Raw genomic sequence first — 27,992 nt, 5'->3', positions numbered from 1 at the left:
CTTAACTTAAAATGGTTTTTCATTGCTTCCTTCATTTTGACTTGTTTTCCACTCACCAAATACTCATCATGTACAACCCAAACAGGTCAACAACTGCTTCATGCACACAATGCTCATGAAATCCCTCTCGCTTAGCGAAGCAAGACGAATTTCACACCCATATAAATGTTCCAATACATCTGGAGGCCCCAAAAAATGAGAAAAAAAATTATATGATATAATCTATAATTAGCAATACTTGTGGACTCTCCTTCCGCAAGTATAGCAGAACAGCAGTCTCCCTCCATCCATTCAGTATCGGCAAGAACAAGGAAATGGCTGAGCCTTTCATCCTTCTCATTTTCAATGCAAAATTTCTTATGTATGCTGTACAGATGTCTCTGGTACATATGTCAAACACAGGACAGGAAACCTTATCCGTCCTTCGTCTTTTGGAGAATCAACAACCTTCTGAAGCCTCCAATCCACAAAATTCTTTGAGTCCATCAAACATGTGCAAAATCTTCACCTGCAGCTAAGTCAATCTTTGATAGATTGATGCAGTCACTGTCCTACCTTCTGAAACTCTAGAACTGGAAGAAAGAAGTTGCATTTGACATATCTAACACATTCTCGAGTATCTAGGATCAAGTCAAGAACCTGATCCAAGGCCTTGTGATTCCCAATGAAACTCCCACATGGTTGTCAAGAGTACCTGTTTGATTGAGGTGCTTATGACCAACGATAGTCCTGGTCCCCATATGATTTCCATGCATACCGCCACTGGCGCCTGCTGGCACTTCTCTCAAATGGATAATTGTGAACATCAGTAGGAGTTCTTTCACTGTTTCCACCACCTTTCTTTTGGGAATTCCTAATTTCCTCTTCTAGATCATATCGAGAGCGCTGGAAAAAGAAGAAAATAAGTTTAATTATGAAAAGAGACTGGAATCACCTGAAATGAAGAGGGGTGGGGTTGGATGGGATTAAAGGAAAAAGGTTAGGACATATCAGTTCAATTCACAATCAGAAGTGCATAGCTTCACTCAAATTCAATTTCTCAACACACAAGTGATATAGTAAAAGTTAAAAAGCTTGCAAGAGTAGAGACAATTAAAACGGGGAGAGGAAATTTGACAAGAACAAGATAGGGACACAGTCCTTCAGAACTTGTGCAACAGTTATGGCATAGTACTCCACAGGCATTTATACAAGTTTACATCTTTCAAACCTTGGTGGGGTCGGAAAGTACAGCATATGCCTCTCCAATCATTTTAAAAAGCCTGTCAGCATCCTTATGGACCTCTTCAGCGATTTCTTTCCACAGACCATCATCTCCATTCTCGGTTCTTGCCAAGAATTGACCAGCCTACACCAATACAATTTGTTAGGGGAGTAATCTCAACAAGAAAAAGAAACAGTAGATAGGAGAGGCTAAAGACCTTGTCCGGATGATGTCTAAGTGCTGCTTTACGGTAAGCTTTCTTCATATCTGCTGCTGTGCCAGTTGGTTCAACTCCTCTGAATTGAGAAAATGAGATTGTTTGATTAGAAAGTGAAAGACTTTAGTTCTGCATTTGAGAGAGAGAGGTTTCATTTCCAAATTGAGCATTAGTGGATAGTAAGATAATACACTAGACCACACAAACAATTGTGTGCATGAAAGCAATGTAGCATTCCCAGACCATCATACAGATAACAAACCTTTTACTATAAAGGTATTCATAATCAAGGACAGTCCTACATTGCACACTATTTATGCCAGATTTATGGGCACATATACAAGTCATACAACAATATATATATATATATATATATATAGAAAACCTGGAAAAACTAATCCAACCAAACTTCTTTTTTTTTTGTTGGGGGGGGGGGGAAGAGGAAAGATCCCAATGTGCTAATCACTACTGGTTTGGTCCCAGCACTTGAGACAATAAGCATGCACTGGACAAGTATTAAGGAAAAAGGATTATTGACGAATACCATTGCTTCAAGCCACATTTGTTCTCCAACAAGAAGCAATAGACAAAGGAAAAAAGGGGGTGCTGGGTAGGAAGGGAAATAATACGAGAACATGATATTTAGTGCAAATATGCTACTATTATGATGTGCATTTAGATGCATGCTGTAACATGTCAGCATACCTTTGATAAATAGTCATGCAGTAATAGAATCACTACATGCCTACTGTTTCTTATGTTATATCAACCTTTTTAAAATAGATAGTTTTATCACAGTTCCCAAATGCAACAAGTCATAGGCTGCTTAACTGACGTACAGATCATGGCACATTGCTAGGATGCCTTACATAGAACAACCAGAGGCAAATATCACTGATAACCACCACCCCCCCACCCCCAAAAAAAAAATTTGAAAAGAGACTAACCCATCACTCGATGCAGGAGGTTGTTATTGCCCTAACATGAGTGAGTAATAATTGTTGAGAATATGGTGCTGGGATGTTTTGTTATTAGACTTTTCCAGTCAGGGGGTTCAAAAGTGCTGTCCTTAGTTGCCACTAGGGGTATTGTCCTTGTAATTATGCAAAGTTTATACTATAAATAATCATGCGCCATAGTCTTCAAATGATATACAAATCATGGTGTGAGCCTAAAAAGCACAATGCTAGGATACCTTGCAAAGATCACAGATAACCCACCATCCCAACCCCCCCCCCCCCCCCAAAAAAAAGGAGACTAACCCATCATTCGATGTAAGAGGTTGTTATTGGCCTAACATGCAGAACAATAATAACAACTCAGCCTTATCCCAACTAAAGAGGGTCGGCTACATGGATCCATGCCCTCCAATCAGCTCTGTTCGAGGTCATACTTGATACAAGGCCTAAGCTAACATGTGTGAGTAATAATTGTTGAGAACATAGTGCTGGGTTGTTTTGTTATTATACTTTTCCAGTCAGAGGGTTATTTGTAATCCTTCAATAGTGTTCTCCTTAGTTTCGATTAAGGTTATTGTCCTCACTTGTAATTATGAAAAGTTTATATTATAAATAAACATGTTTCCCTGATGGTTATTGCTCTCCTTCTGTGTGCACTGATCATTACCTGTTTCTATTTTGTCACATAGTATCAAAGAAGGTTTGATCAGTGTGTTGCAAATGTTTCTTCTCTCCGCTGTTTTGAGAATCCGTTTTTAGGGTTCTTGGTTGTGGTGTGCACCCACCTATTGTTGCTCTGTTCTTATTCCATCCATGATGTAGTTCCTTGTTGAATCAATATGAAAACAAGGGTTTAATGATGATGTTTCCTCCTGCAAAAGTGAGGCTATTTTTGGTGCTACGCTATTGCCATTGAAGTCCTATTGCAATGCCCAATGATCTGAAAGGGTTTCTGATGATTCTCTACAAATCTGGGATTACCTGCAATCAATTTACTGCAACTGAGTGAGTTGTTGAACTTTCAGCTACTGGTTTCTTGATGAAAACCAATTTTCTCTCTGCCATAGAAAGTTTTCCCTGGCTTGCAATTGCTGGTTCCTGGATCTGATCATCTTTGTTTTTTTGGTCTGCAATAATTGTTCTTGGCCTGTACCTGGTGATCTCCTGCAGATAATGTTCTGTTTTTAATGCAGCACATGAAGTGTTTAACAGATCTGATTTTATCTATTTTCTTTGCTCACTGTGATCTGAAGTTTGTTTTATTCTATGTTGGCAGAGATTGTGGCACCCCTGTTTTAGGGGTAATTTTCAGCAACTAAATATTGTTCTTTTCACTAGATCCAACCGTTGGATCACTAAAATATTTTGAGGTTCATCTCACTTGACTAGGTATAGTCATTGACCAGATTTGGTTCTGATCAGTTCATTGGATTGGTATATCCTGCTAGTTACTAATTTCTGCAATGTACAAGTTACTATTTCTGCGTAACCAATATATCAGCCTATGCATCTGTTGGATCATTCCATATTTTAGAGTTTGTTTCTGCTCATTATAAGGGGCACTCAGCCAGGTTTTGTTAAGGATTTTGTTTTATGAAGAATTCTTTAATCTGGTCTGTTTTTTGTTGGTTTTTCTTCCCTGTGATAGTGCGATGCTGATCTGTTGATGGTTTGCCCTATCCTTTGCCCTGCGGACATGTTATCTATTGTTATGGAACTGCTCACTAATTTCCTGTGATATATGGTGCTGATTTGCAGACGTAGTGTTTTGCTATGCCTTCTTATCAGTAATTGAAGTTTGTTATCAGTGACAAGTTGTTGATGGTTGCTGTTCTGTACTGCAATATGTGATGTTTCTTGAAGATCAGATATTATCTTTCTGATTCTTTGAACTTATAGCCTCCTACTAGTGCAACATGATCCAATTGTTGTCTGAAATATCCTTGATCACATCGGAGTCTGAAGTATCTGTGGTCAGCTCTAACTTTACTATTTTCTTATTCTGAGATACGATATATTGATATAGTATTCTTATGGATGATGATGGTTGCTGTGATATGATGATTGGACTATGTTGTTCTCCCCTGCTATTTGTCCACATGTAGGGCCTACACGTGAGGGGAAGATTGGAGCTGTTGAAGATTATTTTGAAGATGGTCTGCCCGTGACTTCTTATTTGAAGATTTTCATGTCTCCATATTGGAGATTATTTATGTCTCCTTCGTGGAGATTTGCGTCTCCATATTGGAGATTATTGTGTTTCCTTTGTTGGATTATTGTGTCTCCTTCATGGAGATTATTGTCTCTGTCTTCCTACTGAAGAATATTTGTCTGCCTTCTTTTTCGAAAGTTATTGCCAGTGTTTCCTTATTGGAAATTACTTGTCTGTATTCTTATTGAAGATTTGTTATTGTGGATTTCTTTTCTCTGAAGATTACTTTCTACCTGGAGTTCTTCTTGTTGAAGATTACTCCCTAATGTTTGTTTGAAGTTTTTGTAGTTGAAGATTCCAAATTATTGGCCAACAACAATGACTTATTCAAGTTCCCCTGCTGCTATTTTTTGAGCTTTTGCTACTGTTGTTGCTGTTGATGCTATATTCTGGCCTGCGGCTTGTATTCTGTGCCGCTCATATAGTTATTTGGATTTCTTTGACACACGATTCTTTCTCTACTATGGTGCTGATGGATAATATGCTTATGTTGGTGTTGCGACTACAACAACAACTTAGTCTTATCCCAACTAAATGGGGTCGGCTACATGGATCCTTTCAAAACAAAGTAGGGAAAACTGAGGTCATCACAAAGGGAAAGGAAAGTAAGAGGAATGAAAAATAAAAATGAAGAAATGAGATAAGAAAAGTGAGAAATGGAAAATGAAACATGAAAGCAAGAGGAAAGAGGATAGCCCAGGAAATCAGGAAAATCTCAGCTACATGGTGTTGACATCGTGGATCCTTGCCCTCCAATAGGCTCTATCTGACGTCATACTGGGCACAAGACCCAGAATGTGCATGTCATTCTTCACAACCTCACCTATGGTCATTTTAGGCCTGCCACTAGCTCTTCTAGCTCCTTCAATCGGAATCAGATCACTCCGTACTGGGGCATCCCCAGGCCTCCATTGCACATGGCCAAACCACCTCAGACGACATTCTCGGAGATTGTTGCTGATTGGGACAACTCCCACATCATCTCTAATACGTTCGTTCCTCAATTTATCCTTTGGTTCTGTTGGTGTTACGACTGGAAGGAGTTTTTCCTTTGATTCTGTTGTTGCTGACTACTGGCTTCCATGGTTATATCTGTTCAAGTTGGGTTATGCTGGTTATGTTTGTCCTTCTTGTTCCAAGCTAGAGCCTAGGATATAAATGCTCTAGATTGAGGGAGTGTTGAGAATATAGTGCTGCGATGTTCAGCTAATATACTTTTCCAGTTAGTGGGTTATTTATAATTATTCATAAGTGTTTTAGTTGTCAGCAGGGTTATTGTCCTTACTTATAATTATGCAAAAATATTATAAATAAACATGATGCCCTAATGGTTAGACTAATACAGAATTCTTCCTCTTTCTTCTAAGTGCACTGATCATTACCTATTTCTACTTTGTCACAACAATGATGAGAGGGAAGACTTATTTAAAATATGTTTCTTTACAAAACTACATGTCAATATAAAACATGCGACTAAATAAATTATCAACTTGGAGAAGATAAAAAGAGCCTAGCAGCCTAGATCCATAGTTGTCAAGGTGACTAGGTGACCCGAGGCATTAGAATGGGCTTGGACGCCGAGGAGACACCAATAAGTTGCCTAGGCGACCAAGGGCTTGGTCCAACAAGGGGCACCTGGAGTTCAGAATGATAACAATGAACAAAAGCACGTATGATGAGATTTACGCAAGAATGATAGGGGAGTGAAATGAAGAGTGAATTCAGTTTCTCTCCCCTAAACTTACTTACTTATGAAACATATGTAAGATTACATCAATGCCCTATATCAATACCCCCATATTAACATAAGGATACCTAGGAAGGTAAAAGTACTAGCTCACTTAAACAAGTTCTCATAATAGTAATACCCTTACTTTATGAACTCTAAGACTCCCCCTCAAGCTGGACAATAAATGTCATGCATTCCCAGCTTGCTCAAGAGGATACTGAAATGGAGATAGCTAATCCCTTTGGTGAAGATATCAAACATCTGGTCGCTTGTCCTCACAAAAAGGGTACAGATGTAGCCAGAGTCAATTTTTTTTTGATGAAATGCCAATCAACCTCAATGTGCTTTCTACGATCATATTGAACAGGATTGTGAACTATACTTATGGCAGCCTTATTGTCACAATACAGTCGTATGGATCTGTCATCAAAACAGAATTTGATTAATGCTTAAGTGAATCAATTTGATTCCCTAAGCCCTTTATTTATACTAATAAGACAAAAGTACATGGACAAATATGCCCCTACATAGTAAAAGAAAGAATAAACATAAGAGAATAAGACAAGAGGAAAGGACCAGAATACCCCTACAGTATTCTGGCCTATATATCTAACACTCCCCCTCAAGTTGGTGCAAAAATGTCACACATGCCCAACTTGGCTAGAAAAGGATGAAACACTTTGTCACTCAGCCCCTTTGTGAACACATCAGCCAGCTGATCAGTAGACTTCACATAGGGAACACAGATTAGTCCAACTTCAAGTTTCTCCTTGATGAAATGTCTGTCCACCTCCACATGTTTAGTACGGTCATGTTGGACAGGATTATGAGCGATGCTTATGGCAGCCTTAATGTCACAATATAACATCATTGGATGTTGGACAGCAACCCCAATATCTTGCAACAGCCCCTTAAGCCACAACAATTCACATATACCATGAGCCATCGCACGAAATTCAGCCTCAGCATGGATCCTTGCTCTCCAACCAACAACATTCAAAGTCATACAAGGTACAAGTCCTAAGCTACGTATGTCTTTCCTCACCACTTCTCCTATAGTTAATTTAGGCCTACCCCTAGCTCTTTTGAATCGTTCAAACTATCAAACTGAATCAAATCACTCCTCTGTATTGGAGCATCCCAATTCCGAAGGCCTCCGTTGCACATGGCCATGCCACCTCAAACGACTTTCTCTTAGCTTATCATGTATCGGAGCTACTCCCAAATCAGCTATAATATGGTCATTCGGTCATTCCTTACATTATCCTTCCTAGTTTTGCCACACATCCATCTCAACATCCTCATCTATGTTACCAAATAGTAGGCTCCTAGTGACTTTCAAGAAATGGTGATTTTTTTGCTCAGCTAGCACATTCTGTTGGGGTGTGTCAACACCAAGGTTCGAACTCTCGGTTTCGAACATGGTTTCGGGCCTCCCGAAACCGAGTTGACACACCATTTTGTTGAGGTGTGTCACCAAGGTTCGAAGTCTTAATTTCAGACATGGTTTCAGTCATGCCCGCCGAAACCATCCTTTTTTTTTCTAATTCCGGCCCTTGGTTTTTGGGGCCATATGACCTAATTAGGTGATTAAACTTGTAGTACAGCCTATTTTAGGCCCTATACACATGGTGGAACCCTTAGTTTTTTTAAAATCACACCTAAATGGTAGTTTGACTTCAGACCCCAGGTTGGTAGTCATAGTTCAAGGTTTCACCGAGATTCCAGAATCATCCCTTATTTATGTAAAATATTATTTAAGTAAATGCTCATTTACTTAAGATATTATTCATAAATAAGCAAATACCCCCTATTTGAATCCAATAAAAATAGTTAGTCAACCAAATTCCAAAAGGATAAAAAGTCAACCCCTCCCTGTTCAAGAACAAAAACTAGATTTTCGGCGATAGGTGAATTTTTCAACTTTCAAATGCTAGGGTTTTTCTCCAATCTAAAAATTCATAAATCTTAATATGATAAAACATTGTTAAAAACCAAAAGAGCGGCAAAATAATCATTTGTTTTGGTATTTAAAAAATTATTTCCATTCAGAGCGATTTTAAACAACATTCGTGCACACCAAATAAGGTTTGACCAGAACATAACTCCTTCAATCTAAAGTGGAGCATGTCGAAGTTTTGGGCAACAAGGTGATGTGGCAAAGAGTTGGAAATTTCAGCTCCCAAGTGTGATACCATGTGGAAATTTTTGGGTAGCTAATTTATGAACTTCCCTCCAAAATGTTGAGATAAGATTGGATTCTTTCGTCTATAATGTTGCTTCTTGTTGCCCAAGGTTGGATTTTTTGGATTTTCAAATGAAAAAATCTAAAAAATATAAGGGATTTTATTTTAGAAAGAAGTTGATGAGAAGAGCGAGAAGCAAACAAGAAAAGGAAGTAGAGAGAATCCTTGACTGTTGGATCATCTCTTTGAGTTCTTCCAGTATGCATTAATGCCAATCTGAAGAAGGAAGAAGATGTACTTACTGCTTATGTGTTCATGGTTTTGAAGAGTATTTATTTTGATGGAGCTGCAGTAAGTTGTGAAAGAAGAAAAAAAAGCTAGCAAAAAAAGATAATATAGAATCCTTGGCAGCAATTTTCCTTTGAGCTATTCTTTAGTGCATTAATGGTGATTTCAACAAGAAATGAGAAGATGTTTCTTGGTTGCTGCTGTACTCATGTTCTTGGAGTTTTTTATTTCGAAAATAATGCAGTAGGTTGAAGAACAAGGATGGATATAAAGGATCAAGAGCTTGCTGTCCTAGTTCAAGAGAGTTTCAGAATTTCTGGAAATCGGGTGTAGGTTACTGCTATAGAGATTTCAGATTTGGTTAGTGACTGATTTGTCATAAGCTTGATAGCGAAGGTCTAAAATACTGAATTGGACACACCTCAATTCGAAGGAAGATTCCAAACTTTGTTTTTACAAGCTGTGATTTATTGAAACTGTCAAAGCACATCCTTACAACAGTTTGATTAATTGGTTACATGTGCAAGGGCTGAAATCCGTTTGTGAAACTGATAAGAAGACTGATGTGTTGGGTGTTGCTGCTACACCTTACCTGAGAAGTGAATTGTTGAGAAGAGGAGGTAATCTCCATTGATTGAAGACATTCAATCTACGGTGTCTCCGGTGGTTACACATTGACATAGGTAACCCATTTAGACAAATCCTCATTTTATTGTATTTCACAATATGCTAGATGTTTGGGTAAATGCCTAAGTGAATACTTGTATTTGAGTGGGATCTGTATTGTTATGAGCTTGTAATTGGGGCAATCATCTATAAGCCCATTCTTGTCTTTTACTGGGGTGTTCAGTGGGTGCTGGACACGGGGGTTGTAGCCCCCTGGTAGTTGTAGCTACCTAAATCTTGGCGTTGTAGCGCCCTCCTAGTTTTGTGCTGGGTAAAATTGAGGGTTGGTGCTCCGGACCGTGGATGCGGTCGAAAAGATTGTATGGTTCATTATACAGAGGCTTGATTTGAGCTGTAGCCCAAGAGGCCATTTGCACCATGGATGTAGGCAACTAGGCACACTGTTGAACCACGTATCCCTTGTGTTCTGTAGTTTGCATATTCTTATGGATATTGTGTATGTGTATTCTGCAAGATGCTTTGTGTGAAAGGAGGATGGGATTTGTGATGAGTGGCTGGTAATAGCCATATATATCTGTTGCAGGTTATGTGTGTGTGATTGTATGAGATGAAAGATGTAAGTGCATGTGCCAAGTGATTGAGTGCCAGTTACATAGATGAGCAAGTTGGAATTGGGAGATTGGTTTAGAGGGTCACTAAGGCTCTGTATGGCAAAGTTTTTAAAAAGTGGTTCTGGTGTTTTTCCATTTTTTTGGAACAGAAATGGGGAGAAAACTGTATGGTATGTCCAATTTATTTTATTTTATTTTTCTTAAACGAACCGGGCACTTAGCACGCTTTTGAGCCCTATTTGAAAAACACCAAAATGGTGTGAGAAACACTTCTACCAATTTTTCGGAGAAACAAGCTCCGACTTAAGTTAACGAGGGGCAATACTAGAATTGACAGAAAAACATAACATTTGGTGAAAGGAATCCTAGAATCTCACAACCAACATTCGATTGACTTGGTCTCATCTTCTTTGTGTGCGACCTCTGTAAACCTGATAGACCTGTTCTCAACTTCTTCGTGCTCGGCCTGCTGCAACTCTATCGACCTGCAACTCTTCAAAGGTGAAGACTGCTCTCATCTTCTTCGCGCTCAACCTTCTGCAACTCTAATTCGCACTCGACCTCTGCTACTCTTTGTCGCACTCGACCTCTGCTCCTCGTCCAATGTATGAAGTATAACCCATTCAAGAAAACGAATAGGTTTACTTCGATTTGTGATGTTTTTGTACTTCGATTTAAGGTTTTTTATTCCTGTTCACAGAAAAACGAATAGGTGTACTTTGATTTTTGATGTTTTTTTGCCAGTGACTGGTTATTTGTTGATTAGAATGTTTCCAATTCTTCTCTTAAATTACCTACAAGACCAGTGCTATCCATGGAGTGAATTAACTCTTAAAATATCCATATTCTACGGGATGAAGTCCAATCGTGTATGTGTTCCTGATGATATCCCCATGTGATTATTTTCATTATCTTGGTTTTATCAGATAAAAGGGTAAGGACTAAGGACAAGAGCAAGTATAAGACGATGTTGCTCGAATTGGAGCTGGTTGGATGTAGCAGAGAGTAGCTACTAGGGTGTAGTACGACGATACAATATACTAAAACTAGAGGAAAATTTTTATAAGATGGCCACAAGGGCTGAATGCGGTAATAAAAAAAATTACATACAGAAAATGGTTGTAGCAATGGTAGGATGTTAAGATGGACAGGTAACAATACCAGGAAGGCTAGAATCAGAAATTCATTGTTTCAAGGAAACTTAAGAGAGCACCAACAAATGACAGGATGAGGCAATAGTTTTTGAGAGGGTTTGAATGTTTGATCATGTGTGATGAACTCCAACAAATGCAGCAGGAGTACTGTGGTGCAAAATGGAGGTGTAAAAATACGGAGGAAACCAAAGTTCTGAGTTTATATCCATAGTAGTTTTAAAAAATTTGGGTGTTCTGTGCTCCATAGGACTGCTCATTTGAATATGCCTATCCCTTATTCCCTTGAATGCTATAATTAACTTTGAACTTATCATTAGGTTGAGGACTTGACCTCTTCCCTTTCTCTATTTCCTATTAAATTTTATGCAATCGGGGGAAATGTTTGATAATGAGCAGATGATTTTCTCATTTCTGCAGCTGCTGATTGCACAAGTAATGCACTTTGTAATCGACCATAATACAGGAATTGTGCAATTTCTTGAGGAGCTCATTTTCAATAGCTACATTTTGCTTTGTGCTCTTCAGGACCCATTTGAATTGGCCCAAAACCTTTATAATCAAAGGAGAGAAGAAAAGTTGATACAGCAGTTAGAAGGCGTAAAATGACTTCCTACTCGTCAGAACTCAGTAGTCATTCAATCAAACTTAACCCTTCCAACTATCACCTCAAGGCTGCATAATTCTTGCATCCTTCTTACTTCCTCAATAGAAATTATGACTTCCTATTCATATCAAACCTCCAAAGGAAATTTGTTCGCATTCTCAGTTAAATCAATAGAACCTATAATTAAATCATGGTATAGAAACCAGGTTGTTCAACTCAGCATCAACCAACTCAAATCAACCAGAACAGATAGTTAATGGTAATAAAATACTCCTAGTCATCCACAGCTTGGCTGAGTTACAAAGATAATTTTTAGACAATATCTTGAACAATTTTTATTTTAGCAAGGAGCATAACGTCAAGACTATAGACAGAGACAGGACATTATTCAGGAAAAGCATGTTAACAACACATATATGTTCAAATCCTACTTATCCTAACAAAAACCTCAACGCAAAACAGTTTCCAAGATCATCTGAATTAGTGAATGGAAATGATAAATTAAATAGTGTCGTATATGCAAATCAGAGCAAGAAATCGGTGCCCCAATGTAAGGGAAAACTTACAAGATGAGGTACATATCTAGGGGAATTCCTTTCTTGGCTTTTTCCTCCATTGAGGAAAGTCGCAGCCGAGCTTGTCTTAAATCATTCACACTGCTAGTTGATTTACCTGCTGCTCCAGTCTTATCCTCTGATTGCTTTTCAAGAAGAGAGATATATCTCTCAAGATCATTTACTGCTTGTCCATAGTCTCTAATCCTCTCATGTAATGTGGCTCTTCTGGAAATTGCCTGCCAGAGCACAATCAAATTTTAGTTTTTTCCTTATGGTACCCATAGTTTTTTTTTTTGGGGGGGGGGGTCTGATAGGCAACAAAGGAAATATAACAGTTGTCAAGAAAGTTGAAAAAAAAAATTGCCTCAGAAAAAGAAAGTCTCACAAAAGTAGGATGAACATCATCATATACAAAAGGTATCCTTCAGATTGGTACTGAAGAAAAAATTATTAGAAAAGACAAAATTAGACAAGGATACAAGAAAGATGGAAAATAATAATCCAAATAATTTAACAATGAGGGTTTAGTTTAACTGTACCCAAATTAGTCTTAAGTTTTCAATGGAGTGGGTTTGTCTATCCCTAAATAAAAAAATCCACTAATGAGTAACACCATCCATCGACAACAGGAACAAAAATGTTTAGAAGGTTTTAGGTAGGAAATCTTTCATTCTAGTAAAATATATTGAAAGTAGTCTCATGATTCTCTTCTTGTATATAGCAACTAATGCAAGTCAATGGCGCTTGAAGAGGAGGAAGAACCGGCCACAACAGCCAGCCCATCGATCCTTGGCCTATCCACCCAGATAACCAAGGCCTTTGGGCCAGCTATGTCCACTTTCATGGGCCAGATTGAGCCCCACTAGTGTGCTCCCGGAGTTCAAGATGCCGCCTAAAACTAGTGTCGGTCATAGAAAGACATTGATTTCTCAATGAAACAAACCCCATCTCTTGTTCCCTACTGCCTCAACAGCAGAGCAAGGTGCAGATACGGATCGTCATGCGAGATGATCCAGAACCGATTTTTAACCACCATCCATCACCAATCACATTCCACATCCCACTTCCTCCCTCTTGTCGCCTCAGGTAAGCATTCCAGCTTCAGTGGCAGGTGTGGAACTGGATATCGATCTAACGAGTTCAGAAAGAAAAAAAAAAAAAAAAAAAAAACTTTTGCTCGTGTGCTGTGAGATTCCGCTATGGTGAGAGACCAAGGTCAGAGAGAGACTGACCAAGGCCATAGGTGAGAGGCCTTGGTCGTATCCCCCACCCCTTCTTCTTCCTCCTTCTTTCCTTCTATCTCCTCTCTGAATTTCTATTTCATGAACCTGCAACAACCATCACTTTGAGATACCGAGACCATCTCTGTTCCATCGATTCTCCAAGAGTGCTAATGTTAGAAGATTGAATTTGATCCTGCAACATCTGAGTTTAGAGGTTTGCTTGCAAAAAACTTCAGGACAAAATATCGTCTCATCTGTCCATCAATCAAAGGCCAACTTCTAATATTCTTCTGTCCAAAACAAAGCCTCCTGTAGACAGTGAATTTAAGTTCATCCAATGGCTAGAACATTTGAGTCTATGAGTTGCTAAAACCATGCTTTACTTTCGAATTTTGGTTAAGAATCTTTGCTTTGAATCCAGCCATCATCTGTGGCTGAGATTCTAAGGGGTCATTGAGCACCATAGACCCTCCATTCGATGGAAGTGTGCTAATCAGTTGCTATTATTAGTTGACCAACAGTTTCTATTTGGGGATTTTTTCTGTAGTTTCAGTTCTGATCATCCATTTTGAGAGACAATAATAGGGATTCCTATTGTCAATATTATTACCTACTGCTAGTGCCAACCTGAAAGTGCTCTGACCTAAGGATCACAGAGTTTACCTAGTTTCTAACTTTGGCAACAAGTTGCCATATCCAGTTAACCTCCTGTAGGGAGTCTAGGGACCAATCTAACCTTCGGATAGTGTGTATAAACTTTGAGTCCACACACTAGTGTCGACATCCTTACTGTTGACCCAATTGTCAGCTCTATCAGAACCCATATTGCTCCTGTTCTTTAAGGGTGTAACCTGCTGCCCTTCAGTGCATTTGATCCTACCATGGAGTTTGAGTTGTAACCTTGCTGTGTAGTGACCCTAATCCCACCAGCAACACTCAGTGAAGCCCATTTTTATTGATAAAGTGGATTTAATGCGAAATTAAATCTCTAAATTATCAGGTACATGCAACTGTTCCATTGGAACCAGGGGCAGCCTAATGATTTTGACCATCCCCGTAATCGTATGTGGTATTGAGTTCTATGGTTGTAAACTTGTAATGTATTGTACTTATCGATGACACTTTTTGACAATGTATTGTGGATTTGTAACATTCAATGATTTTGCACTTTGTTAAATTGTGAAATTTTTTCCATTCCTAATGCATATTTCAATTGTTTTTATTGAATGTTGTGTTGTAAGACTAAATTATGTGTAGAATAGACTATACAAGGGAAATGATACAGTAGGCTACGGCATAGACTAACAACATAAGGTTCAAAATCAAACTACCACTTTGGGTTTTTTTCCCTCCCCAATCTAATGATTCAAATATGTGTAAATATGCTTAAGCAATCCCTTAAGTTTCATGGCTAAATTCCTTTTTGGCCACCGAAATGGACCAAACTTTGTTGCCATTTGTATATTTCTCTTTCAACCAGGATCAAAATCCCAGATGAAACCAAAATTTTGAACCTTACTCAAGTTGTCGCCGAGACACATCAAGATTTTCAGTAACCACTAACCAGTCGCAAGATCTCTTGCACCACTTGATGTTCTTGAAAGAAAGTAAATGTCACATACGGACAATGGTATCTACAGCCGAATTTGGATATGCTAGGGTAGGTTCTGGTACCAAAATTGATGCAGTCAGCCAACTTAGATTCAAGATTAGGATCAAATATCAGAACGTCTGTTCCTTAGGCCTAGATCTGAACTATTTTCCTGATAAAACAGGATTGAAATGGCTTGCATGGTACTAAATCTCGTTTCGTTTCGGTGTTTCGGTATGACCGAAATTTCCAAGATACCGAAATTTCGACGAAATTTCATCGAAATATGGTATTCTTCTGTGAGTGTAAAATGCCAAAATGACCGAGATTTCCGAAATTTTCGAAACGAGATTACTGAAATTACCGAGATTTTCGAAATTTCCGAAACGAGATTACCGAAATATTCGAAATATTGCACGTGACTTTTTCAATATCTCGCGATATATCGTGAGTCCACGATATTTCGTCGATATCTCACGAGATATCGTTGAAATATGGTATTTTTCCATTTCGGATTGGTATCGTATCTCGGGCAGCTCGAGATATACGAAATTTGGCGAAAAATCGCCGAAATTTCGCGAGATTTTGAACTATGATGGCTTGTTGGTCCGTTGATTTCAGCAGCGAGCAGCCTGATATGGGGAAAGAAATAGATACTAAAGAAAAAAAGGATGAAATGAGACAGGAGGTTCTGGGACTGTTAACAGTATCTGTAAACAGTTACCATGAATGGCAACGGCAATATTAACTTTAGAAGAAAATATGGATGGGAGAGAAGAGTTCTAATAACTCTCAAAATTTTCACTAAAACTATCTTCTTCATTAACTATTGATTGGGGGGTTACATGTATTTAAAGAAAGGGAAAGGGCATACCCAGTGCACGAGGCTCCCACCATTGCGGGGTCAGGGGAGGATCATAATGTGCGCAGCCTTACCCCCGCTTTACAGAGAGGCTGTTTTCAGACTTGAACCCGCGACCAATAGGTCGCAATGGAGCAACCTTACCGTGGCACCAAGGCCCGCCCTCACATGTATTTAAAGAACAAAAAATAACAAAAAAAAATCCTCCTGATATCTAGTTTTCTAAATTAAGGAAACTACCTTAGGAAATACTTTTAGGACTCTTAACTTGCTAAACTACAAAAATACCAAAACAAAAACTAAATCTAATATGACTCTTTCAGACTTATTTATGACAAGGGATGGGTCCCACAAATTCCTATAACTAATATTAGGGAAATACTAAAATAATATCTAATGGGTCCTATCACTAATTAAAATATTTATCTTCATACACCCCTTTAGAGCCTCATTTTTGGCCTTATAATTCAACACATTACAAATAGACACAAAGAATTAAAAGCTCATAACCCATAGATATTAAAATAGGACCAGTTTTTGGACCAGTCTTGTATTATTGACTTAACTGCTAACATCAAAAGGACTCACTAATTTGCACTAAACTAAGCCTGCATGACTAATCTTGTATTCCTAGCTCCAACCCATATTTTAAGCCCATTTTAGTGGCCCATAAAATGAAAGCCCCTTTTGTACAGCCATCTCAGAAGATTTGCCTTCCAATAACAATATTCTATTTATTGATCATAACTTAGTGCCGGAAACGCCAGAATTTCAGAAGCAGACTGCACTGCTGAAATTCAAGGGCTGCATCCAAAGTCACAACCATGGTTCATAGCCTGTCCAGCAGAAACCGAAGTAGATCACAGTCCTGTATTTTTCGGAAACAGTTGATAAATATATGAATCACACCTACACATTCCTCCAATGTACCATTATTTCCTCCCGTCTCCCCACCCCCATTCCTTCTCTGTACTTTCACTCAATTTGTGTCCGATGTCAATTTAAACAGCAAAGAATCCCCTCTTAGTTAAGTACTGTACAACCATAGAGCACTTCTTTATTCCTCTATTATTTTGATTAAAAGAAAATTTCCCCTGTATAACTGAGTACACTTTAAGAACTTTTCTGGTAATGACAATCAATTAAAATTTTTTGACAGCATATTAGTTCATTCCAAATCCTTGCTCTCAACCTCTTTTTTTCCCATTTTTTGGCTTGGGCTTTACATTGAAGCATCAAATATGAATCAAATTCATCTTTTAGTGGGAGATACATTTTCATCACTATTTTGATTGGGGTCAGTATTGTGCTTCTGTTCGTTCAGTGTACAACATCATCCTAGTCATTCCTATTCCTAAATACCTTTCCAGATATAAGAGTTTGAACCACCCCGACACTCATCATGGCAATAGACTACTACTACACGTAAGAAACCTCATCTTTTATAACAATTACAATTGAATGTGCCTGTCTCGTTATACATTGTTCTCCATTTTAGTGTTTATGGAATTATGCATGATACATGTTATATATTGCTTATTTATACTATTTTTTGCTCCAAAATTGTATCTCCATGCGTATATTTAGCATATCTTGCGTATCTCCGATACGATACAATACGTTTGTTAAAATCACCCCACCGATACGAAATGCGATACCGATACATTAATCCTTGCATAACATGATCCACCCGGACTTCTCACCGCAAGGTGCCAATTGGATCAAACACCAATCCCTTTCCTTGATCACACACAAGGGGTTTCTTGATCAAACACAAGAGATCTGCAATGGAGAAGCAAAGCAGCAAAAGTTACATTAATCGAAACTCGTGTACAATGCTGGCCTCCTTACATACTTATAATCTTATATAGAAGACTCAAAATTAGACTCCTACAGTAAAAAGGAAAGGCCTAACCCAATCCTTAACTACTAAGGTAACCTAATTAACTAGGAGAGTGAAATAATAAAAGAAACAGACTCAAAACAGGACTGGACTTATAGAATCCTAATCCAACCCAACTAAAAGACTTAATATCAATTATTTGCAACTTAAAAGTACCAGTTCAATTGAACTAACCCAAAACAACTTAAAAATAAACCAAGTATAAGAAACTAAGTCCCAATACAGGCAATCCCGTATGAAGTTTTAATACCCATAATTTAGGCTCATTAAAGTGGACTATTACATTGTAAACCCAATGGACCAAAGGCCCAACATGTATAGAACCCAACCCTAGATTTATTCCTAATAAAACAAACCCAATTTGGTGATGAATCTGCATCAATGTGCTTCCTAAAATTATTTGTAACTAATTCATTTCAGCTAGTTGTTTCCTAGGGGAATAACAATATCTTGGTACTTAAGCCCCACCCCACCCCCAAAAAATAAAGGAAATAGTAATAAGTGCTACATGGAATATATCTAAATGCCAACCTTTGGGTAATTTCCATCAAGAGCAATCGCTAGGCTGCAATCTGCAATTGCATCAGTAATTTGACCCAACATTTGGTAAGCAGCAGCACGATTACAAAAACAGATTGCAGCAAAAGGACGGGACTCAACATTGCATGATAAAGCAGCAGTATAATGTTCAACTGCTTCTGAATGCCTTCCTGATTGAAACGCTTCATTCCCGGCAGCCTGCAGTTTAGAAAAGCAAGGCATAAATTACTGAACAAAAAGACTAAGGGTACTTTTTATTTTCAAGAAAAGAAAAGAAATGATGGATAAGACAATAATACTGATGAATAAAGACAAAAAATTGAGTCTCTCTTCTTTTTTTTCCTTCTTTTATTTTCTATCCATTTCTTGCAAACCATACATACCCTAAGAAAATTTAGATCACGGCTGTGATATTCTTTGACCACTGTAGTCATACTTGCAACTGAAAGGTACAAATAAAAATCTGAACTTTTAATGAAATAAATGAACCTACCTTGTGTTGCAATAACTCATGCAAAGTAGCAGCTAATGCCATTAACGATTCCAGAGTCTTGCTTCTGTTCCTGGGACGTCGTTTTATAATTAGAAATCCCATATCATGCAAACAATCCTAATATAAGTTAATAAAGAAACCTAAGTAAACAATACAAAGTAAGAATTAAATATTACTTTTCGACAGTAGTTCTCAAAATCTCGTGTTTCTCAAGTAAATCAAGAGCCTCCTCAAGCTTTCCTAAATAAAAGTATGATTTAGAGATGAGGTACACTCGCCATAGTCTCTCAGCAGAGTCTTTATTGCTTTTAGAACTGTCCATCTTCACCAATTGGCAACCAGAACTACCTGCAACAGAATTCCTTTCTGCAGAATCAAGAGTTATCTCACAAAGCTGAATCACCTCTTCGTACTTTCGCAGCTGTGAGTTCCACAAGAGAGTACATCAATGCCAAGACCAAATTTTAAGGTCAATAAATTAAAAGAAAAGCGAATAAAAGGCAGGTTATCAATATTCAGAAGTACACGAACAATTTTATACATAGAAGTGATGAGTCATACAGACAGCTTAATAGTAGTGAATTAAACCACAGACCATGAAGAGAGCCTCCGCCTTCATTTCAACTAATCTTTCAGAGTATGGACTCATTGAGAGACCCTCGGCAACAATTTGCAACACCTTTTTTGCATCACTTTGTTTTCTTTGACGCAAGAGTTCAATAGAGCGATCAATATGCTTAGCCACTTGCTGCCATCAGAAAAGAAACTCAAATACTAATTTACTGCATAATTTAAGATGTAAAAATATAAATAATTTAGCAGCACAACCACAACCATGTAATATTACTATTGATTAAAGCAGTAACCCCCATGGTTCAAGAACTCTAGATATCTTGGTTTCTTTGGAAACAGAGACAAAACTTGGTACAAGTCAGGTTTCGACTGGTTTTGGACCATATTTCACACATTTCGGTAGTTTCGACCGAAAAATACCAAGTTTCGAACAATTTTGACCAGTCTTGACCCGCCTAGCTTCGACCAGTTTTGACAACACATGATCTGTCGAGTTTTGTCCAGAAAATACCAGGTTTCAACCTGGTTTAGGTCAAAACCTGGGAAATCTCAGTTTCCAGGCTGTTTGAAACCGGCCTGGGCACCAAGATTTAGAACCTTGGTACCCCCCCCCCGACAAACAAGTGGAACAAGTCAATTCCGCAAAGCAAGTTGTTGAATCATGCCCACAATCAGGTTTGAAGGGGAAAAAAACAATAACGCCAGCCACTAAAGATGTACTTAAGGGACTTTATTAGGAGTTTTAGGACAAAGGAGTGAGAACATTGATTGGTGCAAGGTTCAATAATGCAGTTCTTTTTACACGGTCCAAGACTTATTTCTGCATGCAATGAGCAAATGGATTTGTTTCTGAACATTTATTTGGCAACATTATCCAACCTTTTTTATAGTATATATTTTATGAATTTTGAGGGCAGGTCCTCTCTTTTTTTTGGCTTGAGTGGCTTATTGATATAGCCAAAAAACAGTTACTAAAAGGAAAAGAAACAGAAGAAGGGATATAATATTGTATGCATGTGATAAAATAATATTGATAAAGTTAAAAGCATGCATAACAGAAACAGAAATCAGATCACCTGAATTTTTTGCAGACCATTAGAAGCTTCAATTACAAGTTTTCGGTCCAAGCAAACATCGGTACCCGATTGCAAGCAAATCTTGAAACATTTTGTGGCATCTTCGATCTCCCCCAATGCAAGATGACAACTGGAGGGAGTGGAGAGGGAAGGAAAAAAGAAAAGAAAGGTTTTCCGGTAAGAAGAGATCAATTGAATTTTCAACTGTTAAAATAGCATCCAAAATCTACAGTAGCTTCTGGCTATAGAAAAAGCCAAAAATGTTAAAAGCGTCAAGAGCACAAACTAGAATAACCCATGGACAAAATAAGAGTTGAGCACAAATTAGTTCTGTTACAGATGAGCAGCATGACAATCGGAGGTGTATCTAGCATGACTGCAGAATATGATCCTAATAAGAATCTTGTGTCCAGAAGAGGTACACATCATCAGAAGAATCAACTATGCATGTTCATCCCAACAAAATGTTTAAGCATAATATCTAAACTGTGCATGGTTAATCCCTCTAAATCAAAAGCAGCATACCCCAACGGGGTAGCTCAGTTGGCAAGAACCAATACCCCATATTTAAGAGGTCATGAGTTCAACTCTCTCTGGGGCCTACCTGTCAACCCCCCCCCCCAAAAAAAAAGGAACATTGATGTCCCCAACGAATAACTCATAACCAAAGGAAAACCTTACTTTGCGGCTCTAACTTGGACCTTGAGAAAGTTGGGATCTATTGCAGCAGCTGTCTTACAGTCCTCTAGTGCTTCTCTCATCCTCCCAAGAGCCATCCTTGATGCTGCACGATTGCTATAGCACAGTACCAAAGCCTCAAGGCAGCTTGTAGATGTCTGATTTGGAGAAATACAATTCACCCCACGTGTGTAATAACCCTCAGCTATAGAAGAATGACCATTTGCATAAGCCTTGTTGCCCCTGATGTTATCAATTACAGTGCTTAGAAACATGACTACTGAAACCATTATTTATTCAAAGCAAATTCAGAGCACATACTAAATTGCTAACCCAGTGACCAGACAACATCAATAGGGAAATATTCCCATTAGGTTCTAGGAAGCAAAGCTACTCAAATGTTAAAAATAAATAAAAGAAGCACCTGAGTCGCCACTTTTCACATTCCTGAGCTGCAGTAGGGGCTGCGGCTGTGGAGAATGATCCTTGCTTGACATCTGATACTCTATCTGCTTCAGATCTAATCTCCCCTTTGCTTTCAGAAGTGGATGAATCTCCTCTTTTACTCTGCCCAGCACCTGAAAGCAAAGTACTACTAGCAAGCGGAATAAACTGCAAGGAGGTAGATGGCATCTGAAATTTTGCATTTGGTGTAGAGCTATATGAATCCTGACCAACTCTCAGTTGATTTTTCTTCCTGTAACGAAACTTTGTTGCTGATGAATGACCATGTGTAGATGATGATGCAGCAAAGGTGAAGTTAGTTTCAGCGGCATCTTCCGAAGTTGAAGCAAAAGTAAAAGGTACCCTTAAATCACTCTCTGGTTTTTCAAAGTTTGAGCTAAAGCTAGTTTCAGTTGTCGCTGTTGCACCACTAGCATCGCTATCCATGTCAACCTTCTCCGCCTTGGACCTAAAATACTCAGTTTTTGCACCAGATAGAGACTCATCTACAAGATGACCAACTCCCACATTTTGCTCAAAACCGTTTTTGAAACCATCCTCATTCATTTCTCTGCATTTTGTATCATCATCATCGATATGTAAGTGTTGTGCTTCAGCAGCCAAGACCTCAGCTGTTGCCTCAGTAGAGATGGTCTGTTGTGCATCAGTTGAAACAGAGCTATTGTCAAGGTGGAAGGACTCATCTGATGCCATGGAAGTTTCTCTAGAACCTTGATCACCTGCTAAAGGTTTTTGATAAGGAGAAAAATCCATGGGTGAATAAGATCTAGGAGATTCCGGAGTTTCTTGGGAACTACTCTCCCTAGAAACGAATGCTTGCCCAGCACGACGATTGAGCATGGCAGATTGCCTCTTTCCCTTCCTTTTCTTTAACCTTTGGTCCTTAGTTGCACCACTTTTTGCACTAAAGTCCAACTTTTGATTTAAATCAACGAAGAGATTGGTTGTAGAAACAAATGTGGAATCCTGTTTTGGTGTTCTAAAATCCGTAAATGGTGTCCCCAACCCATCTCTTGTGCTTGTAAAACTGAAATCATCCTTACTTTCAGCTCTATCTGTCGAAGGCTTTTCAAAAACATTCCCAGCTGATTGGTAGCCGGTTGATGAGAATGAAGATGGTGACGCAGCAGCTCCATCCAGTCCGGTAACATTCTCAACGTTTGGTTGGTATGAAGGAACTTGTCCCACTCCTAAATTTTCCCCCTGCACTCCAGACTGAAAATTGGATGGCATAGGAATAGGGTTCTCAACAGCAGGATCACGCTGTGTCTCCTTTACAGATGTTCTGGAAAAAGAGCTGGTATTCTTTTGACCAGTGTGAGCTCTCATCCAATCACCAATATTCAACTTCCACATCTCATCAGGCAGCACACTTTCTGCACCATCACTAGCAGGCTTCTTACTACTCCCAAAGACAAATATATTATTGCTACTGGCCTTAAAATTAGTCTCTTTCGTCTTCTCAATACCATCATCATTCCTAGAGCCTTGTATGTTCAGCTTCTTCAGTTCATCAGGAAGCGTAGTTGCTGAGCTACTAACAGAAAAATCTCCAGTGCTCTTGCCACCGCCAAAGACGAAATTGTTATCATAGGCTTTAGGGTGAGGATCAGCATCTTTAGACTTCTCTGAAACACCAACATTCCCAGAGTCTTCCAAGTTCAATTTCTTCATTGATTCTGGAATTTTAGATGCCAAGCTTTCCCCATTGTCACTTCCTCCAAATACAAAACTATTCTCGTCAGAACCTTTAGAGATAAAATTGGCATTTTTAGACTTCTCTGCATTGTTGTTCTGATTCTCAAAACCTTCATTATTTAAATTCCTCTTCTCATCTTGTAGCTTAGACACTCTGTTTCCATCAAAATCATAACTTTTCTTACTATTACTTCCGTAACCAAACACACCTGAACTTGAACTCTCTCCCCAACCTGCACTAAAACTAAAAGTGGAATCTTTAGAAGCCTTTTCCTCTGATTGATTTCCAAAGTTCAACTTCTTCATCTCCTGCCGAAGCGATTCACCGACACTTTCACTTAGCCCGCTCTTTTCCATATTTGAATTTGAGACCAAACTACTCCGATTGGGTCCAAACACAAAATCCGCACCGTTGGATTTCTCAAACTTGAGATCACTAGAACTTGCAGCACCAAAAGCATTTGAGCCTCCAGTCTTCTGAGCAGAACCAGGGGAGAAGGGATTCCAACTCTGCCACTTGTCACCCAAGTCCCGCATTTCATTTTGATCCAAAGTAGTCGAAACTGGACGAAAAGGATTAAAACTCGAATAGGCCTGATTCTCCGAATCCGGCGTTAACCCCACCTGCTGCGCACCCGATTGTTTCCTCACCTTCACAAGCCGAGGTTTCGAACGACGCGATGATGGTGGCATCGATGGCTTCCCAGAAGGGATACGAGACACAGAAGGAGACGCAAAACTGCCCTCATTTGCATTCCCACTTGTAGAAGCTTCTCCATGACCAAGGTTCGAAGAGTTCATGGTCTCAGAATCGGTTACCGATGACTTGTTGATTGAAGGAAAACCGATGAAACGGAAGAGGAAAGGAGAAGAGATCTTTACCTTCGGAAGGGTTAGGGTTTGTTGATTGTATTCGTGGTGTTGTTGCCGGAGTTCGGGAATCTACCAAAGCCGGCGACATATCAGGCTAAGAGTCATGAAACCAAACTGTTGGATAAATGATATTCCGTTGAAATCGAATGCTACAATGGTAGAAGCAGAGAGGGATGGGCAATGTCACTTTTTGTTTCGTGGCTTGAATATCGTTCCCTCTATTATTGTTCTCTTCTGTGGATCTTTTCGCTCTTCCTTTTCTTCCTTTGTTTCGAAGGAAATGAAGGAAGAACTCTATCACGGGCTTTGGAGGGTTTTTTTATTTTTTGGTTTTCCTCGCTTTCCGGTTTTTAATCTTCTGTTACCAACTTACCATTTATCAACTTTTGAAATGGGTACTTTTATAAATAAAAAAAACACTTTTGAAATGGGTTCCCATTGCTCTCCTTGAAGAAATTGATTTACATTAGGGCTTCAACGGGGTCGAGTTGGGTTGGGCCTTTTAAAACTTCAACCCAACCCTGAGTCCGCTTAGCTAGACCCAGACCCGACCTAATCTTGACTCAGAGCCAAAAAAATCCAACCCTAACACGCCCATAGGGTTGGGCTGATGATGATTGGCCCTGAGCCCCTGACCATGAGGGCAAGGGAGATGAATGGGTTGGCTAAGCTGGGAAAGGGAGACGCATGGGCTGGACAGGCAAGGAAGAAGACGAATAAGAGAAAGAAGAGGAAGATGAACATAAAAAGGAAGAAAGAACATGAAGAAGAAGACATGGTCAGGTTAAGCCGGGTCGGGCTTAGCCCGAGGCCTCAACCCTAACCCGCCCTCTGGGCCAAGGTATAACCCAGGCCTTGTTCGGGCTCAAGGCAAGTCATGGTGGGCTTGGGCCGTCAGGGCCAAACTTGCACCCCTAATCCACATTATTCATTAAAAGGGATTGAGGTGTAAAATAATTTTTAGTTTTATGATACATAATTTTTATCCAAAAAAATTATGGCACATGATTCTTTTTTCACTCTGGGTAAATTAAATTTCATATGTATACTCAAAAAATGAGCATGACAACACACCTTTGGTGATGACTTAACGATACATTACTTTCAAATTATTTTTGAAAACCCCTTTATGCCCCTATCCCAAAGAACTTTTGGGAATAAGACAATTGGCAATTAAAAGAATGTGTCAAGTTCTAAATACACTTATAAAGATAAACTTCTAATGGATTTTGTTTGATGTTACCATGATGGTTATACTAAGACTATAATCATTAGGGTTTTGCTCATTCGTACAATGTTAATATACAGCAACAACAACAGACTCAGTCTTATCCCAACTTAATGGGGTCAGCTACATAGATCCAAACAAAACAAAATAGATAAACCGATGTCTAAACAAAACAGGGGAATAAAAGGATGGGAAAAGGGAGATGGGGCATGAGATGAGAATTGGAAAAAAAAAAAAGAATGATGAAAGATGAGAGTAAGAGGAAAGAGCACAACCTAGCAAGTCAGGACAATCTCAACTAGGTGGAGTCTGCTACATGGATCCTTGCCCCTCCAATAAGCTCTATATGAGGTTATACTTGGAACAAGACTTAGACTATGCATGTCCTTCCTCACCACTTCTCCTACGGTCATTTTAGGCATACCCCTAGTTTTTTTAGCTCCTTCAATATGGATGGTTTAAAACTCTCAACTTTGTCGTGGAAGGGGCATAAATTGTATGTTATACCATATGATGATGTGTCAATTTATTGTTACCATATGGGCATTAGGTATCGCAAATACACAAACCTTACCTGCTCCTTCCTCCTTAAACCCGAATCTCCCTACAGGGTACATTGGTTGAAGCTCATCATCACGAAATCCTCCACCGCATCGCTTAAGAATGTCCATACATGTGCCATAAGCAAATGTAAGCAGACAACTTAAAGCGGTTGCGGCCCGACAATAGATAGAACCCACTGAAGCAACATGTTGAAAGATCAAAACCTTGACAAGGGGATAGAGCCTTAACCATATAACAAAGAAAGAGACCCTCTGTCTCCGACTGTATCAAACTTTTCCAGTCACGGGTAAGCCCTCACCCAGAGTTATCTTGGGAAAATTACACTGCCACCCTTTGAGGTTTGTAATAAATACAGAGCGACCCCCTATGTTTCTATATTATACAGTCGCACCCCCTGAGTTTAGGTTAGTTGTAACAGTCAGTCGCACTCCGTTAGTTAGTTGTTATGGTGTTGGTTAAGTTTGCCTTCAAATGACTAATATACCCCTTCTAAGGTGTGAGCTTACCATTTTGCCCATAGGGCATCCCCAACTTCCCATCCTCTTCCCACCCCTTCCCCTGTTACTCGAATCAGAAAGAGAGTTTAGGGTTCTGGTTGGGTTCATCGCTATCTATCGTTTCAATCAATCTTCATTCTCTCACTTCATCTCTCTTGCTACTACTAAGTTTCCATCTCTTCTCACTCTATTCCAAAATCCTAATATCCTGAAGTGGGTCGTATGTGTTTAGGGATAAAAATCTGCTAGAAAGATGAGGAGCAGCCCTAATAGCTGCATTCTGAGTAGACGAGGAGGATCATAAAGATAACACATTTTATTCGATTGCACTTATGCATTTTCATGATTATGCCCAGGATTTGAAAGAACAGATCTCGAGAAAGCCTTGATTTGGCTCAAGAAGGCAAATGCCTTGATCGCATTTGAACAAAACCCTAGATGAAATGTAGCCACTGATCTTGTTGTTTGCTAAATTGATCACAGAAGCTGGTGAGTTCCCCAAATTGAGAGGAATTTGTCCTTCGAATTGGTTGTTGTTGAGGAAAATTGCGTCTAGATCTATCCCTCCCACAAAGTGCCTGAAAATCAGTTGCTATTGAGGTGAATGAGAGTAAGGTTTGAGAGGAGAGAGTTATTTCACTAGAGAGCCTTGAAGATTGGCCTGGTTCAAATCTATCCCTCCCACAACAAGGTCGTCGGAGGAACCAGATATTTCTCCATATTGAGTGCTCAAATAGAAAATGCTTCTGTAAGAACAAACATTGTATGAAACCCGCAAAAATTTGAACTATTGGAACCTATGTGATTTCAGGTTCTGGTTCAATATTGCCCATGCTAGCCTCTATGTTGTGGGTCGTCTCGATTAAGAAATCTAGACCAATCTCATGACTCGTCTGTAAGGGCATTTCGAACAGCCAACTACCTCGCCCTTCTAGAGTCAGAGAACCCCAATGGAACCCCGCACTTAAGCTACCTGTATCGGATCTACTGGCTGGACAGCATATAGAACCTCTCCGACAGTTAGACCCATTGTAGGTATGATTTATTTGTATTTTATAGTGTATCGTACCGATCGATTAGAGTTAATAGGGGCAATTTGGTAAATTACATCTGTGGGACCCACATCCCCAGTGGGGAATCTTATTCCAGACAATTACTCGTATCCAGATTACCCCTGATGTCGTCTGACGTCACTCTATGGTTAGATTAATGTAATAAGTACGAAATTTCCGTTAAAATCAAATTAGAAATCAACTTTAAATCTAATTTCATCCAAATGACCAGACTGCCCCTTTATGCTTACGTTATATATATATATAATTAACCCATTCTAAATAATCACTATTCACAACTCTAAGCCTTGGAGAGAAAACGTTCCTG

At 39.0% G+C, this 27,992-nt stretch overlaps 1 protein-coding gene across 2 annotated transcripts; it reads right to left on the bottom strand.

Annotated features, from left to right (window-relative positions):
• Position 1: 1 nt before the first annotated feature.
• On the bottom strand, positions 2-24,668 carry LOC122671794. Of its 2 annotated transcripts, none has more exons than XM_043869233.1 (11): positions 21,712-24,668; positions 21,291-21,530; positions 20,610-20,739; positions 19,556-19,708; positions 19,137-19,381; positions 18,961-19,024; positions 18,459-18,665; positions 12,358-12,584; positions 1,422-1,500; positions 1,211-1,348; positions 2-885 (listed from the first exon to the last, which is right to left on the bottom strand). In XM_043869233.1, the coding sequence occupies exons 1-11, from the start codon at positions 24,249-24,251 to the stop codon at positions 712-714; spliced, it is 4,197 nt and encodes a 1,398-aa protein (XP_043725168.1). In that variant the 5' UTR covers positions 24,252-24,668; the 3' UTR covers positions 2-711. The 2 variants fall into 2 exon arrangements, with proteins under 2 accessions (XP_043725168.1, XP_043725167.1); XM_043869232.1 differs by having other exon boundaries at positions 18,961-19,030; positions 21,712-24,667.
• Positions 24,669-27,992: the final 3,324 nt, after the last annotated feature.

The sequence above is a fragment of the Telopea speciosissima genome, chromosome 8 (assembly GCF_018873765.1).
Source record: "Telopea speciosissima isolate NSW1024214 ecotype Mountain lineage chromosome 8, Tspe_v1, whole genome shotgun sequence".
Lineage (NCBI taxonomy): Eukaryota > Viridiplantae > Streptophyta > Magnoliopsida > Proteales > Proteaceae > Telopea > Telopea speciosissima.
This window is presented reverse-complemented; position numbering and strand designations above follow the sequence as displayed.

What these genes read in the sequence shown, in the direction of transcription:
- LOC122671794 (XM_043869232.1), bottom strand. Translation starts at nt 24,251, where the DNA reads ATGAACTCTTCGAACCTTGGTCATGGAGAAGCTTCTACAAGTGGGAAT. An exon ending in TGTGAAAAGTGGCGACTCAG is followed by an intron (nt 21,531 to 21,711) that starts GTGCTTCTTTTA and finishes TGATAACATCAG; the next exon opens with GGGCAACAAGGCTTATGCAA. An exon ending in TACTTTCCGACCCCACCAAG is followed by an intron (nt 886 to 1,210) that starts GTTTGAAAGATG and finishes TTCTTTTTCCAG; the next exon opens with CGCTCTCGATATGATCTAGA.